Below are 16,440 nucleotides of genomic sequence, written 5' to 3'. Positions count from 1 at the left end.
GTGTGTGTGTGTGTGTGTGTGTGTGTGTGTGTGTGTGTGTGTGTGTGAAGTGTCTGATGCCAGGTCCAAACTCAGGTCCTTCTGACTTCGGGGCTGGCACCGTACTCACTGTGCCACCTAGCTGCCCCCTTAACCATGATTTTAATCTGAATTTTGGATCCTGGGAACAAAGGGTCATGAGACATAATAAGTAAGACTTCTCTTTTGGGGGAAATGAACATTATACGCAGACTCTTTTTTTTTTTTGCTTTTTGGAGGGCAATTGGGGTTAAGTGACTTGCCCAAGGTCACGTGGCTAGTTTTTTTTATTAAGTGTCCGAGGTCGGATTTGAACTCAGGTCCTCCTGACTTCAGGGCTGGTGTGCTATTCATTGTGCCACCTAGCTGCCCCTACACAAACTCTTGGAAATAAATCAACTTTGTTCCTTCTCCTCAGAACCTCAGTCTTATGGTTCATAGAACTGGAAGAGAATTTAAAGATTTTCTAGTCTAAAAAGACATTTTACCTATGGAGAAGCCAAGGTGAAACAGCTAGTGAGTGACAGAAAAAATTTGAACCTGTGTCCTTTGACTTCTAAGCCCTTCCCCATAACTTCCATTTTAGGCTCCTTTTATCCCTTTCCTAACTCCCTCAAAGTTTCATGCTGCAAAATTGACCTCTCTCCCTTTCTACCTTTTCATTCTGAATTCCATTTGAACAGTTTGTGGTGTCATCTGATGGATGCTCTGGTTGCCATAAGGAAAAAATTGATCTATAAAGGAAAGCAACATAAGCCTAATCTCAGTAATGCTCATACCTTATAGCCTCCTTCGTCTTATAGAAGTACTTGCATTTTTAAAGGGTTGATATTTGTTTTAACCCAAAGTTCAGTTGAAGAAATGAAATATTTTTAATAAGAATACAAAGTCCCTGTCATTCCATCCTTGCTTAGTGTTTTAGTCAAGTCAGTACTCCCAAACCATTCCTACTTTTTCTCTATTTCTTTATATTCTGCTTTTGAATCTACAGATTCCCTGTTGGCTTGAGGCTGCAACAGCAGGGAGAGAAAGATCAGAGGGTCCTCGAGGTCGGGAAGGGACCTTAACGGGCAGATGTCGTCTGTAGCTTTGTTATACAGGTGGACCTGTCTCCCTTAGCTCTCTTGGCTCCAATCCTCCACTCATCATTTCCTAGTTTTGAGGTCTGACCATGTTCTCCTTCTTGGGACCCACTCTTTCCTGCCACCTTCAATCCCCTTGGTAAAGTCCTTTAGCCCCTTTACCTCTAAGATCAAAGAGAACTCCTCTGTTGGGTATTTTTAGGCCCCATCATATCTGGCCAGTCTTTACAATTCCCTGCACAGACGGTAGAACCCCCCTGTGCTGGTCAGCTCATTCCCAGGCAGCTCTCCATCCCTTACCTTGCATACATTTGCACTTGGCGTCCCCATACCTGGAATTTCTGCTTTCTTACTTTCTTTCCAGATTCAGCTCAAGTCCCACCTTCTCCAGGACACATTTCCCTCCGGTCCCCCTTCTGTCCCTTCCCTCCAAGACTACCTCCCATTGTCACTGTATCTATCTTGGATGTACCTGTTTATTTTCATGTTGTGTTCCCCATTAGCATGTGAGTCCCTGGAAAGCAGGGACTTTGTTTTCCTTTTTCTTTGTATCTTGGTGCTTGGCATAGTGGGGTCATGTGGTACATAGAAGGTGTGAAGTGACTTTCCCAGGCATACAGTGGTAGAACTGTGATACGAAATTGTCTTTTAACTTCAGATCCAGGGTGCTTTGTACCTCACAGTGAGTCATCTTAATTCCTCTTTGTTAATATTATACCACATTGGGGCACCCAAGCATTAAGAGTCTGAATGTAGTGGTTCCTTTCTCTCTGATAAGTATAGTCATGGAAATGTTGAAAACTGTATTCCATTTACATTTATTTGTCCTGCCAGTTTTATCTGCAGTTGTTTTAGCATTGTATGAATGTTCTTAGCATTATGTGTTTTCCCCTAACCCACCATTTTATACAGTAGTACTGCCTAGAGCCTTTTATCACTCTTCTGTTCTAGTTTACAGAGGAGTTTGTATTTTATATTAGTGTTGCCCTTTGCTGCCACGTGTCTCTTTAAGAAGAACAGATGTCAGCTTGCATGGATTGTTTCTGATTTTAGACTCTTTGTTTGGAGGCGATTGCTTAAAGTTGCAGGAAGCAGGAGTGATCCTCGTCCAGGGGTAGGGAACCTATGGCCTCGCCTGCCACGTGTGGCCTTGTCCTGGCCTAGTCATTATATAGTAGCCTTTTTCCTGTTTTCCGCTTTTCATATTGACTGATATGTCAGACTGAAGTTGTTAAAAGTCGCTTTGTATCTGTCCCTCATCCTTTAATAAGTAACCAAAAAAGTTCTTTAAACAGTAAGTCTATTTCCCTTTTAATTTGAGGTTGATTTTGACTTTTGTGGAAACTAGACATTTATCTGATAGTAAACAAATAGCTAAATCCAATGTGACTGCCACATCAGTAACCAGCCAATTGTTTTCTCTCAAGAATTAGTTTCATTTTTTGTGAATATTCTTTTGTGTACATGTCTAATAGCTTCTTTCTTCTAGAAGAAGATATTCATGACACAGTGATATGAAGCTTCTTAGGACTTATGGCCTTGAAGTGTAACTTCAAGTCTGAACCATAATCTGACATTAAATTTGTATTTCTTCACCTTTGGTTTACATTTTAAAAAGGGGACAACAAAAAATGAGATGAGCAAGGGCCCTGTAAAACAAGTTCAGAAGACTCCTTTTTCTTCCTTGGCAAAGAGAGCCCGTGAAGCAGGACCTCCCTTCAGTGGCAGCTTCATTTATCACAAAAATATCCATCTTTAAGTTAGTTGTTAGCTCTCCCAGTAGTATGTCAGTTCATTGATCCCCGGAGACAGATCTCACATCTAGAATAACAACAGTGAATAGTTACAGAGACGAGTCCCCAGACTTTCTTTACATCTTCTTTCCCCCTTTTCCGAAACCACTCCATTTGATACTTGTTTGGAAAGGGAGCTACCTGAGACTAAAGTGCATTTTTTTGTTCCAGAGAAAGTTGGGGGGCTCTGCCTTTGCAGTGCTTTAACAAGCACAAATCTTCCATTTCATCCCCATAGTATCAGTACATATAGGACACTACTTTACACATACAAATTCAGCTGAGAAAGACACATTCCCAGAATACACATGGTGATATATGCATACAACTCCAGAGGTTGTCTTAAGTGTTTTTAAGAGGGGCAGCTAGGCGCAGTGAATAGGGCACCGGTCCTGGAGTCAGGAGGGCCTGAGTTCAAATCCAGCCTCAGACACTTAACACTTACTAGCCATGTGACCTTGGGCAAGTCACTTAACCCCAATTGCCCTCCAAAAAAACCCCAAAAAACCAGTTAAGTGTTTTTAAGAGGCCTAAGATTCATTAAAAATATGAAAAGCTTAAAAAACCATGGGACAGTTAAAATGCATTAATGAAAGTAATTAGTGATAAAATTTTCAGTTGCATATTGTCTTTGTAAACAGATTTTGCTCTGATATAGCCAGCTACAGATCCAGTGAAGAATGGTGACCCTGAAATCAGGAAGACCTAAGTTCAAAACCAGACTTAGACACTTACTAAGCTGAGTGACTCTGGGCAAGACACTTAACCTCAGTCTACCTCAGTTTCCTCAACTGTAAAATGGGGATTAATAATAGTGCTTATCTCTCAGGGTAGTTGTATCGAATGAGATAATATTGGTAAAATGTTTCGCACGATGCTTGTAGTGGGGACTTAATAAAATACTTGTTTCCCTTCCTCCTTAGTAGCTGTGGTAATGACTAAACTTGTTTTCTACTTAAGCTTTTATTTATATCTTACTGCCATGTGGATATATATTTTACTTGTGTTTTCTAAAGTCTTATTTGTAGAATATACTCTTTCATGGACCATGTCCAAAAAAATTCAGCCTCAAGATCAATCTTCTAGTTCATCTCCTCTCTTCCAGGAGACGGGGAGTGTGTTTTCTTTTCCAAGTCTTCTGGAATTATAATTGGCCATTGGGTTGATCAGTTCCTAAGTCTTTGAAAGTTACTTGTCTTTACAGTATTGCTGATGTTGTATAAATTGCTCTCCTAATTCTGCTTGTTTTGTGTCAATTGATACAAATCTTGCCATGTTTCTCTGAAACCATCCCCTTCATCCTTTCTTACAGCACAGTAGCCTTCTATCACATTCATATACCAACCCTGATTTGTTCAGTTATTCCCCAATTGATGGGCCCCCTCTCAGTTTCCAGTTCTTTGCCTTTGTAAAAAGAGCTGCTGTATTTTTGTACATATGGATCCTTTTCTTGGATCTCTTTTGACATACCGACCTACTAGTGGTATGGCTGTGTTGAAAGGGCATACACAGATTAGTAGCTTATGTCTTCTCAGAAACCCTTTCAACATTGACTCTTCCATTAATTAGTCAGATGACTAATTTGCCAGGTGTGAAATGAAACAGAGAGAGAGAGAGTGCGAGTGCTATTAACTGGCTTCTTCCTATTTAGAATGGACTAGATTCTGTGGGCTCAGTTCTCTCTGCCTAATTGAGAAAAAATGTTGGAAGGACAAAGCAGAAAAAGATATTTGGATAATAGATGCTATTTGCAACTCATTAATAGCTTGGACAATCTGAAACAGCGGTACATTGGTGTTTTCTTTGGATAATCCTGAAACTTTATTAACTAAATTGTAAAAAAGGAACAGTATGATCATATGAAGTTAATAGTACCTTATGAGTTGAATGTGTTTTATTTTAGATAGTGTAAAATACTTAAAATAGTAATGTTATTCTGTTAAAAAAAAAAAAAAAGCCAAGCATCTACCATTCTGGTTCTTTATCTTTGGGGTCTTGGGGTCAAGTTACTACCTTAGTTTAAGACACAAAGCCACCTTTGTGAACTATTCATATCTTTAGGGACAACTGTTAACCATTATTAATGACATGTTGGTTACGCAGAAAGAGAAATTTTCTCTAGATTTAGACAAGAGTTTTTATACATAGGAGAGTACAGTTCTACTAAAATGGGATTGAGAGAATATAGGTTTAAACTATAACAAAAGAAACTTGTATGAAGAAAACTCTCAGACAGATGGTATTTAATGTTGAACACTGGTTAACAAGGAACGCTGTGGAATGCCCTCTCAACAGCTCTTGAAAATTCTCCTGAGGGTTTCAGATACATTCTGTCTTTGATCTCTTAGGATTTCTTCCAGTCCTATGAATCTGAACAGATCAAAGTTTACTCCTATTTAAAGATTTTGTGGAAGCGAATGGTTGTAAGAAATAGAAACTTTCCATTCCTTCCGTTACCCTCTTTCAAACCACTCCTTCCTTCCTCCAGAAACTCGTTGCAGGCAAGACACACCTACCCCAAAACCAGGGCCCACTACACACCCAACAGCTGCACCCCTGCCAACACCTACCAGACCTCCGACTCCAGAAGCTCCATCTGTTTCTAAGTATAATGTGAGCGGCCCAAATGGAACCTGTCTGCTTGCTAACATGGGCTTACAACTGAACATCACCTATGAGAGAAAAGACAATACGGTATGGTGGCTGTTCTCTTTATTGCATGTGACATCTTTAGAGTGATATTCTTATTTTTTGTTGGTTTGTTTTTGTGAGGCATTTGGGGTTAAGTGACTTGCCCAGGATCACACAGCTAATAAGTGTAAAGTGTCTGAGGCCAGATTTGAATTCGGGTCCTCTTGACTGGCAGGGCTGGTGCTCTATCCAAAGTGCCACACCGCTGCCCTGTAACTGTTTTTCTACATAAAGAAATGTGGGTTTTATGAAATTGATTTTAGTAATTCTTTCCTAAGTTTCAAGTCAAATATAAGCTCTGTCTTTTTAAAAATTTTACATTTGTTGATCTTTATGTCACCTTCATTCCAAATAAATACAAAAGAATCAGTCCCTTTGAACAGATTTAAAAGGAGAAAAAGAAGCATTTCAGCCAAACCAACCCACATATGTGCAGTGTTCTACACTAGTAGTCTCTTCTTCCCCTGACCCTGCCTCCCTACCTGTGCAAAGAAGGGGAAGAGGTATTTTCTGGGCTGCAAGCTTTGTCTTAGTACAATATCAGTACTGTATAATGAATACTTGAAGTGAAAAATGGAGTTTTTCTCAGACTTTAGTTGCCTAGGATTCATTTATTTTTTTTTTTTAATTTTTTATAAGCAGTTGGGGTCAAGTAACTTGCTCAAGGTTACATGGCCAGTTATTGTTTTTGTGTGGGTGCCGAGTATCTGAGCCCGGATTTGATCCAGGTCATCCCGACACTGGACCAGTGCTCTTACTCGCTGAGCCACCTGGCCACCCCTAAGCAATTGGGGTTAAGTAACTTGCTCAAGGTTACACGGCCACGTGTTTCTGGGTGGGTGCTGAGTGTCTGAGCCCAGATTCAATCCCCCGGTCATCCTGAGAGCCACCTGGCTGCCCCATGTGTTCATTTTCTAATGTGTTTTTCCTGTTAGTTTTTAAGAAGATACAACAGTATAGCATTGTTTTTAAAGAATGAGTGAAAAAGTATTGCAATATAGGAGGAACAGTAAAAAATAGGAAGAAGGGAATTAATTGAGAATACACAATCTAGCAGGAGCAAGGAATAGGAGAAATAGTTAAGTTTTCTGCTATTAGTATATAGATTGTATTATTATATCACTATATTAATTATACATGTTATAATGCACATATATGGTTGATGTTTGCTAAATTATTCCTGCCGTGGTAGTATATGAAGTATATAGGAGCACTTGAATAACAGTTTAGAAGCACAGCCCCAAACTTGGGAAAACCTAAATGCATGATCAGTTACTTGATCCTTTAGCTAGTTTTGCCATCCATGTTGTTATAGATCAGAGTTTAAATATGGTTTTCAGAGCTGGCCACCCTTCAACCAAATTAACAAATGCCCATAAATAGATTTTTCTTTTTAAACTTCATACTATTTCTACCTCTGTATAGTGTTAGGGATTTGCTCAGGGACTTCTGGTTAATTTTTAAAATAATTTCTATAGCATTGTTGTAATAGAGCCAGCAAGGAGAAAAAAATAGTTTATTTTGAAACAGTTTGAGAACAATTGCAGTGACATTTTTTTTCTGTAAATGATCTATGAAATAATAGCTAACTTTTTTTTTTCCCATTAGAGTGTTAGAAGAATATTTAATATCAACCCAAATAAGACTGCTGCACATGGGAGCTGTACCCCTCAAGTAGCAGTTTTGGAACTGAATACTGAAAATTCCACACTTATTTTCCGTTTTGGAATGGTAATAATTTTCCCTTGGGGGAGGGGTAAATGGAGAAGGACTTTGAAGGGGAGGCGGGGAGGCTATACTTGCTTCACTTTAGTCATTCGTAAGGTGTTTTACGTCTTACCCAAAAGCCAGAATCATTTTGACTTGGTGACTGCATATAAAGCATCACAAGGTCCTCAGATGACTCAGGAAAAGAGAAGAGCTGACAGGTTTGACCTTGGCTTCAAAAGGTGCATAATCATGTTGGAATTGATTGAGGACCTTGACTCCTCGATTCATGGATATGTTGCTATAAGGCAGCAGTATCAAATTCAGATAGAAATGGGGGACTAAACTGTATGGAAAGCTTTCTGAAGGCTGCATACTCTATAGTTAGTGTTTCTTAGACATGGGCAGAATAGCAAACTCATTTAAAATTCTTCAGAGTCTTATCCTAGAGTAGCAGTTCTGCAAGGTGAAAATGCTTTGTAGTAATACAAAAGTGTTTTAATTTTTAACATGATAAATATGATAGATGTAATTGACTCGAGTACAAGCTCTTTGGGGTCCTCATTAATTTTAAGAGAGTGCAAAGGAATCCTGAGAACAAAGAGTTTGAGAACAGCTGGCATGAGAATCATCTCCTTTTTTAATCACCCAGCCACCATTCTGTTTCGGGCCCTCATCACCTCTCACCTTTTCCTTTGTACCTTTGCTTTTCTCTGCAATCTAATTGTCTACAATCCTGCTTAAGGAACTTTAGTTGTTCTGTATTGACTCTAGGCTAAAACACAGAACGCTCTGTTTCACCTTTTAAAAGGCCAAGCCCTTCACAGCCTCTCTTATCCCTGGAGCCTGATTTTGCATTATTCCTCTTAATGTTCTCTGTGTTCCAGCTAAACTGATCCACTTGCTGTTCTCTTTACACACCTCTGTGCCTTTATATACACTGTCCCTTCTTTCTGGAATGATGTCCTCCTTCCCTACCCCCTCCTTTCCTCCCCACCCCCCAGCCCAGCTTGGGTATTCCTGGCCCTTTTCAAAGCATCTCAAATGCCCCCTCTTGCACAAGGCCTTTTCGGATGTCCCCAGTTGTCCCCATCCCCTCCAGACTACTTCTATATTTTCCTTGTATATATGTTATATCTTTGTTTACACAGGACTTCCTCTTACCTCTTTCCCCCGAGTAAAATGTAAGCTCCTTGAGGGTAAGGGATTGTTTTCTTTTTATCTTCCTATTGAGTGTCTGGCATGATGCCCAACACACATCGTAGGTAAAAAAAAATCCTTGTTGACTTGAGTTGATAATATGGAGCATTTTTCTCTACTAGATTTAAGAATCATTTAGAAATGAGAAAGGGTAGGAATAGGTATTAAATAGTATCGGCCCTCAGAAAAAGAAAAACTAGGTTGAAATCCCACTTCTCACACATACTGGCTTTGTAACTAAACCAGTCACAAACCAGTCTCTCTGTACCTTAGGCAAATTTACAACTACATGTTGCAGAGGGGATGTTTCTTGGGGTGGGAGGTTATCATTAATGCTAGTGAACCCACGTCTTTTTCATTCCCTATTTATGTTTCTTTTCTGTTTGAACACCTACCCCAGAAAGGTACCATTAGACCATGTTGGTTTAGAAAAATATAAGTTATTACTTAATTCTTCTGATTCTGTGAAAACCTTCCTGAGGGAATTTATCTCCATTATAATGGTTGCTGTGATTTCTCCAAACAAGTATGGGTTTATTCTGATTACAAATCCTTGGGTCCAGAAAGCAAGGGTTCTAGGTGATCAGTCTTATTACCAAATGTGTATAACATTAACATTTAGTGTATAACATTTTTTTTTTTAATTAAAGAATGCAACTACCAGCAAGTTTTTCCTGCAAGGGATCCTCTTAAACACAACTTTGCCTGATGCTAAACGTAAGAGTTTTACTCTTATTTTCATTTGCTCGTGAGTAACTTATGTTTTTCTTAGTATTCTGCAGAATTATATTTGACTTTTTAAAAACTTTATGTTACACAGAACCCTCTTTTGAAGCTTCCAATGACTCATTGAAGGAGCTACAAGCCACTGTAGGGAATTCTTACAAGTGTAATGCAGAAGAAAATGTTAAAGTCACAGACTCATTTTCAGTCAACATATTCAGAGTTTGGGTCCAGGCTTTCAAAGTTGAAGGTGACAAATTTGGATCAGGTAAGTAAAGCCTGTTTAAAATATTTACAGGTCTTCAGTAGTCTCCTCAAGGGCTTTAAAGTAATCTTACCAGGATGGGATCCTGTGGATTAGTAAAACCATAGATTCCTGTTTTTAATCTCTTCTGATAGTTCTAGGTAACTCTTAAGTTATATGAAATATTTAAAACAATGGAATTCCTTTAAGTAATATGACTCTTTTAGTGGTGGAAAGAATGGATTTGGTCTTTGTATTTTGCTGGGTTTGTACAGTCTGCTGTCCTCTACGAACTAGCTTTTTCCCCCAGTGATATTTATATAAACCAGGAGTTGTAAGAGACTGTACAAAGTCTCTTTTAAAGAAAGGCTTAATTTGGAGAGAAAACAAATCTAATTTAACCATTTGATGCCTCCTTTTCATTTTAGTGGAGGAATGTCTTCTGGATGAAAACAACATGCTGATCCCCATCGCTGTTGGTGGAGCCCTTGCTGGACTAGTCCTCATTGTCTTGATTGCTTATCTTATTGGAAGAAAGAGAAGTCATGCTGGATATCAGACAATTTAAGGATTGCACTTATTTATCCACCACTGTAGATCAACAGTAGTTGCAAGAAGCCTATGGTTTATTTCCCTGAGCTTAAATTGGTTTTGAAAGGGAGGCACATTTTCTTGCAAACTGCTGTCCCCTTCCCCCCCTCCCCCCCAAAGTCTGCTTTATCAAATGTGAAGTCCATCTTGCAACATTTACTATGCACAAAAGAGTATCTTCTGAAATGATGGTGTTAATTTTGCTAACTTGGTTAAATATTTTGCTAACTGGTTAAAGATTAATATTTACCAAAGTAGACATGTAAGCTAAGGTTAAGAGTGCTTTTCTAAATTGGCATTGACTTCCTTATCATTTAACTTTTTTAAGACTGGTGTTCATTTACTTCATTCTTTACTTCAGATTTAAGCCTCATAAAGGGAAAAACTTCAGTCTTACTACTTATAACTGCCCTGTGATGTAAGTTAGCAAATTGTTATGTTGATACACTTAAGAAATTCAAATAACAACTGAGAAATCAAAAACTAAACTTTTTAAAGTACTACAGAAGGCAGGGCTCTGAAACTCTTTAAATTAAGCTTTAAAAACCAGAAAATGCCTGGCATGTGCAGAGGGTGAACAATGCAATATTCAGACCTTACAAGAATTCGATTGGACAGAATATTTCTTTGGTATTTTTAATGCTCTGCCGCTTAAAGAGATGGTACTTTTTTTAAATAAAATGGGTGTTATTTTTATTTACATTTTTTGTAAAGTGAATTTCACTCTTCTGTTTGAAGTGCAAGGGTGATCCTATTTCTGCACATGTGTACAATATAGATTTCACTCTGCTGATTTATCTGCTTAAAGCTTGGTTGGGGTTGTACACTTTAAGGATCAGTTCATATGTATGCATTGCCTGTAACAATGCTAATAAAAAATTCTTTTTCTTTGTTTGTCTGGACCTTGTGCTCTTATCCCTGACATTTAGGTGTGTCAGTGGGATAGTGTATTTAACCCTGTGTTGTTTGTTTTTTAGATAAGGGTGATTAATTGGCCCATTATTGGGGGGGGGGTGAGTCTCTGAAATTTAAGTGGATTATGGCTGAGATTTCACTCAGTACCAGGGGTGGGGAACATGTGGCCAGCTAGGTCCTCAAGTGCAACCCTTTGAGCAAATCCAAACTTCACAGAACAAATCCCCTTAATAAAAGGATTTGTTCTGTAAAACTTAGACTCAGTCAAATTGCTGCACTCAAGGACCTAGAAGGCCACATGTGGCCTTGAGGCCGCAGGTTTCCTGTCCCTGCTCTAGGGTACATGTGTGCTGTGGGATGAAAAGAGGAGCTGCTTTCTTTCTCTTTTGTCCTTTTGGAGGGGGGAAGGCAGGGCATTTGGGGTTAAGTGACTTGACCAAGATCACACAGCTAATGTGTTATGTGTCTGAGGTCACATTTGAACTCGGGTCCCCCTGACTCCAGGGCTGGTACTCTGTTCACTGAACCACCCAGCCATCCCCAAGAGGAGCTAATTTCAAGGCTACATTTTAGTCCTTGCTCCGTGTCAGGGGTTCTTGTTTATCCATTTACCATATAGGAAATTAAAGTGTCTTAATGTTCCAATGAAGATAGTTTTGACCTTGTATGCCTCCAGGAATTCCTGGACTAGTTTGTAAATTCGTTATGTGAGCCTGCTGAGTTATACTAGATTTTTTGCAGATTCAACAGAGAAGTGCCTGCTGTGCACTGTGCTAAGGATATTGAAAAACAAAAAAATGCTAGCCTTCCCTTTGAAGGAACTTAATTGAAAATGCTCCTTTAAATTCTTCTATTTCTTTCCCTTAGAAATTTAATGTCACAGTCCTTTCTGTCTACACTGATAGACCATGTGTGTTATGTTCGGTTTTGCTGATAACATGAGGAAAACTCAGAACATCCAGGCTCATTTCCACAATGCTCTCATCATAGGAAGCATTTTTAGAATTGTCTGTTTAAATAGGATGGTAAATCTTCATTATTTGAGGATTCAGTTTTGGAAAACAACCAAAAGTCAGTGGCTATTAAGTTTGGTGGAGAGATGTAATGAATAAAAGTGTAAGAAGAAACCAAAAAACCCCAGGACAAACCACAGACTTTGCCCTCAATCTGCTTACAGCCGAGAGAGGGGAATTAAAACATACTTTATAGGCTTTATTACACTAGAGAATGTAATAAAGGCAAAGGAGAAAAATATGAAATGCCAGAGACATAATGAAGCAAAGCAGGTTCTGTGAAGGAATTATCAGCCAACCCATTCATTAAAAGATGGGTTAGAAATCTGTTTGAATATTAAGTACTTGGATGGCATAGGCATCCTAAAACACACACACACACACACACACACACACACACACACACACATTCTCCTCTGTCTTCAAGGACCACTAGAGAAATAAAATAGTGAAGCAATATACACCCAATGATTGGGGGAAAGGGAAACATTCCCACACTGGTTCAGGGAGAGAGCTTCAGGTTGGAGGAGACAGTTGAGTGTAGGCCTCAAGAAAGAGAAGCAGCTCCTACCTTCAAAAGCTCTTTGCCTCGAAGCTAAGGATAATTAGATCCAAAAACAGTGAGAGGCTAGGATGTTAGACTAAGTTTAGTAAGTTAGGGATAAAAAGTTTTAAACATGAGTTCAAAAATTCATCTTCACCAACATTGATGAAAATACAAAGGAATTTAATGTCTTGTGTCCACCCTATCTACTTGTCCTTTTCTTCCCATCCCTTCTCACCTCTTTAATCTTCCCACTGGGTCATTTCATCAACTTATCAGGCTCCTTTGTTTCCTATAGACTTGGTCTCAAATTCCAGATTTGCAAAATCTTATATTGACTTCCATCCCTTAAGACCTATAATTAATTCTATATCTCTCCTCATCCAAATAATACTGCCTTCGTTACCATTTATTTCTTTGCCATCCAGCTTTCTATTCCACTGCTCAACAGACAACTCTCCAATGACTAAATCTGAGTCTTTTTTTTTCTCAAGTTTTACTCACTGCTGCTTGAACTGCTTTTAACTCTTGATGACCTCACCTGACAACCTCTGGTTTTCAGCTATTTCTACTAATTTGCTTTCCTATCTCTTTTGGTAGATGGTAGATCCATACCATTTACCCTTTGTGTCCCTCAAGCTGTCTTGTGTATTTTTTCTACTCCCCCTACACCTCTGTTTTCATCAGTGCCCAAGGATTTAATTATTTTTCCATGGATGTCTCCCAGCTTATATCTAGCCTTAGCCTTCGATCAAATCTTCAAGATGGCTTTATGTGGCCATCCCATAGGTGTCTTTAAACATCCAAAAAAAAAAAACGTCATCTTTCCTTCCCTCCCCACACAAACTTTGTTTCTTGATAAGGTCCCATTCTTAACACCTCCTTGGTATCTAAATAGTTTCCTAGCTCTAGGCCATTTAATTCCACTTGGTCACCACCCTAGTTTTGATAACATTATCTCCTCTCACCTGGGCTAAACAAAAGCTATTTCCGGGTTTCTAGTCTCTTCTGCATATGCTTGTCAAAAATCTTCCTAAAGCATAGTTTTCACTTGGCTGCTATGCTGCTCCTAAGAGTAGTTCCCAGTTGCCCTTAGATAAAATACAAACTCATTTTCCTGAGTTTAAATCTGGCCCGCACCACTAGCTATGTGACCCTGGGTAAGTCATTTAACTCTGCCTCCATTTCCTCATCTGTAAAATGAGCTGGAGAAGTAAATGGCAAACCACTCCAGTGTCTTGGCCAAGAAAATCCTCAAGAAGGGTCGCAGAGTACACAACTGAAAATGACTCAACACAAGCTACTCAGTTTGGCATTTAAAGTTGTTTGGTTCGTCTGCCTTTCTGAATTCCACAGACTTGACATTCCAGTAAAACTGGCCCGCTGTTCCCCAAACCCAATATTCCATGTTTTACCTCCTCTTTTGTACAGGCTATACCTTAAGTGTGGAATGCACTCCCTTCTTAGCTCAACTTGTGAGAATCCTTAACATCAAGATGGTTCAGTTTTCACGTAAGAGAAGCATTTCCTGGGCCCTCACCCAATTCTTGCTCTCCAGCCTCAAATTATTGATCTGTCGAACAATTTAGCTGCTTAAATGTATCCCTCAGTGGAGCCTGAGTCCCTATTCCCTGAATAGGGAATTGCTTTCTCTTTATCTTTCTAAGTCCGGTGTTTTCAAACTAATTAATGAAGCTAAGAAAGCTGATATGGTAAGGCTCTCAGAGGCACAGGGTCCAAAATGCAAGGTAATTTGAGAAGGGAAAAGTATATTCTACCCTGATCAGACTACACATGGAGTATTATGTTCTGGGCACCATATTTTAAGAAAGCCATTGGTTTGCTGGAAAGTGATCAGAGGAGGGCAAGGTGGATGAAAGACCTGTCATGCTGTATAAAGATCAGTTCAAGAAACTAGGGATATTTATCTTGATGAGGGGTTAGGAGGGACGTGCCAGCTATATTCCAAGTATATTGAAAAAATAAAATAAAAAGAGCTATATTCCTCTTTGCAAAAAAACATTTAGATTTGGTATCTTGGGAGTAAATGAACAATTAGTTAATCAAAAGTAGGCTTTGAGAAGTAGGTTCCTTTCCCATTGGAGACATTCCCTTTGTAGACATGATGTGGATATGGGCTGGACCAGAATGGCCTCAGAAGTTCCTTCCGGTACTGAGCTTTTGTGACAAAAGGCATCCTCGGGCTGGCGTTTTAAGCTCTTCCCAATTTGACTTCTGTTTAGTTTTCTGCCCTGGTTATCATGTTTCTCCTCTTCACCCCCTCCACTGCCCCTGGCTTTACACTCTATCTTCAAGCTTTATGCTCTGGTGCTGTCTCTCTCACACACTTATTCTTGACCTCTGCCTCTCAGAAACCTTATTTCCGTTTAAGACAGGTGCCATATCCTAGTGGAAGCCCTCATAGTATTTATCTGTTTTTCTACTTAGCTTTATGCCCCCAATGGAATGCAATTTTTTGGAAGGCTTTTTTTTTTTTACTTTGTAGCCCCAACCCTGGCTTTGAATATTGTAGATAATAAATTTTTATTAAACTGAATTAATGTGATTTATGCAGAGATGCTATAAAAATATAAGCAAGAGGAGTGAGAGCTAACTAGATCTGGGAAGAAGGTGAAGGACAGGAGAGTTAATTACTTCCAGTTTATAGACCAGGAAGATGGTGGTACCATCAATAGAAAAAGCAGCAGGGATGAGGGAGGAGTGAGATGCTTAAATTAAGGAAGATGAGTTCCATTTTGAACTTGTTTGAAATGCTAATATTAGGCACATCTTATCAATGTCCACTTTGTATTGAGGAACAGGCAATAGATGATGCACCAGGGAAAGACTGAGAAGGAAACAGGCAGGTGGGAGTGAGTTAATCAATCAACATTAAGGGCCAACTATGTACCATGCCTAGAGAAGGAAATGGCAAACCACTCCAGTTATCTCTGCGAAGAAAACTCCAAACCGGGGTTACGAAGAGTCCAATAGGAACCAGAACACGTGCCATACACTGGAGGAGCCAATGGGGGACAGCATACCAGAGGAGGCGGTCAATAGCACTAACGCCTTCAGAAGACAAAAAGGTTAAGGACCAGGAATAATGAATAAGTTGTGACGTTACAATGGAAAGACAGGTGAGAGGTGAAGAAATGGAAGGCCAAAAGCAGTATGAATTTAGGAAGAAAAAAGAAGACAGCTTGGGGTATGGAAAGGTCAACTGGAAGTGGTTTTGGGGGGTTTTTTTCAACCCGCATGAACATCTTTGTAGACAACTCAGCATTTATTGGATGATGAGCATGATGCTGAGCACTAGAGACATAAAGAAAAAAAATCAGTCCCTGGCCTCAGCAAACTTAAGCTTCTACTGGAAATGGAACCAAAGAAATGGTTACTGTGACAAGATCCTGAAGGAAATGGGATAGAACCAGAGACCCAAGTAGAGGGCTCTCTTCCTTAAAGCCTGGGGTAAAGAATGTAGCGTGTGCCGGATGATTATTTTGAATTTTAAGGAGAAGGCTGAGTATGAAGTGTGGAATAGATTATGTGTTCATATTTTGTTGGTAAAGTAGTTGTTGTAATCTGTTGGGGGATGGGAATGTGGCACTGAGGCCTTGAGGGAAGTTTGAAGCAACTGCTTTACATATGACAGTAATACATGGAGGGGAAGAAATGCAAGAGGCAGCCACGTATGAGGTAAGGTCATAGGCATTTATAATGGACTCAGGAAAAAGACGGACATTCAGCAGCAGATAGGAGGGTTGATCCATGTTTGAGGATTGGTGGGTATGAGTGTTAAAACGGGACAAGGGATACAGAAGGTTAACAACAGTGTGTAACGTCCATCTTTTAAGAGGACCAGTGGCATCAGAGGGTGACATCTTGACTTGTGCATGAATTAGATTTAAGTGAGGCA

At 39.4% G+C, this 16,440-nt stretch overlaps 1 protein-coding gene across 1 annotated transcript in view; it reads left to right on the top strand.

Moving 5' to 3' along the window:
* The window catches only part of LAMP1 (lysosomal associated membrane protein 1), a 30,790-nt gene extending 19,839 nt beyond the window's left edge, over nt 1-10,951 (top strand). Inside the window, exons 5-9 of the mRNA XM_069094082.1 lie at nt 5,382-5,587; nt 7,193-7,315; nt 9,142-9,208; nt 9,312-9,482; nt 9,887-10,951. Coding sequence (XP_068950183.1) covers nt 5,382-5,587; nt 7,193-7,315; nt 9,142-9,208; nt 9,312-9,482; nt 9,887-10,026 — 707 coding nt within the window. The 3' untranslated portion in view covers nt 10,027-10,951. The remainder of the gene's footprint in view (nt 1-5,381; nt 5,588-7,192; nt 7,316-9,141; nt 9,209-9,311; nt 9,483-9,886) is intronic.
* The last annotated feature ends 5,489 nt before the right edge of the window (nt 10,952-16,440 follow it).

The sequence above is a fragment of the Petaurus breviceps genome, unplaced genomic scaffold (assembly GCF_028583685.1).
Source record: "Petaurus breviceps papuanus isolate PSGF00001 unplaced genomic scaffold, PetGlider_PUasm1.0 214, whole genome shotgun sequence".
NCBI lineage: Eukaryota > Metazoa > Chordata > Mammalia > Diprotodontia > Petauridae > Petaurus > Petaurus breviceps.
The sequence above is the reverse complement of the archived record's forward strand: the minus strand, read 5'-3'. Positions and strand labels throughout refer to the sequence as shown.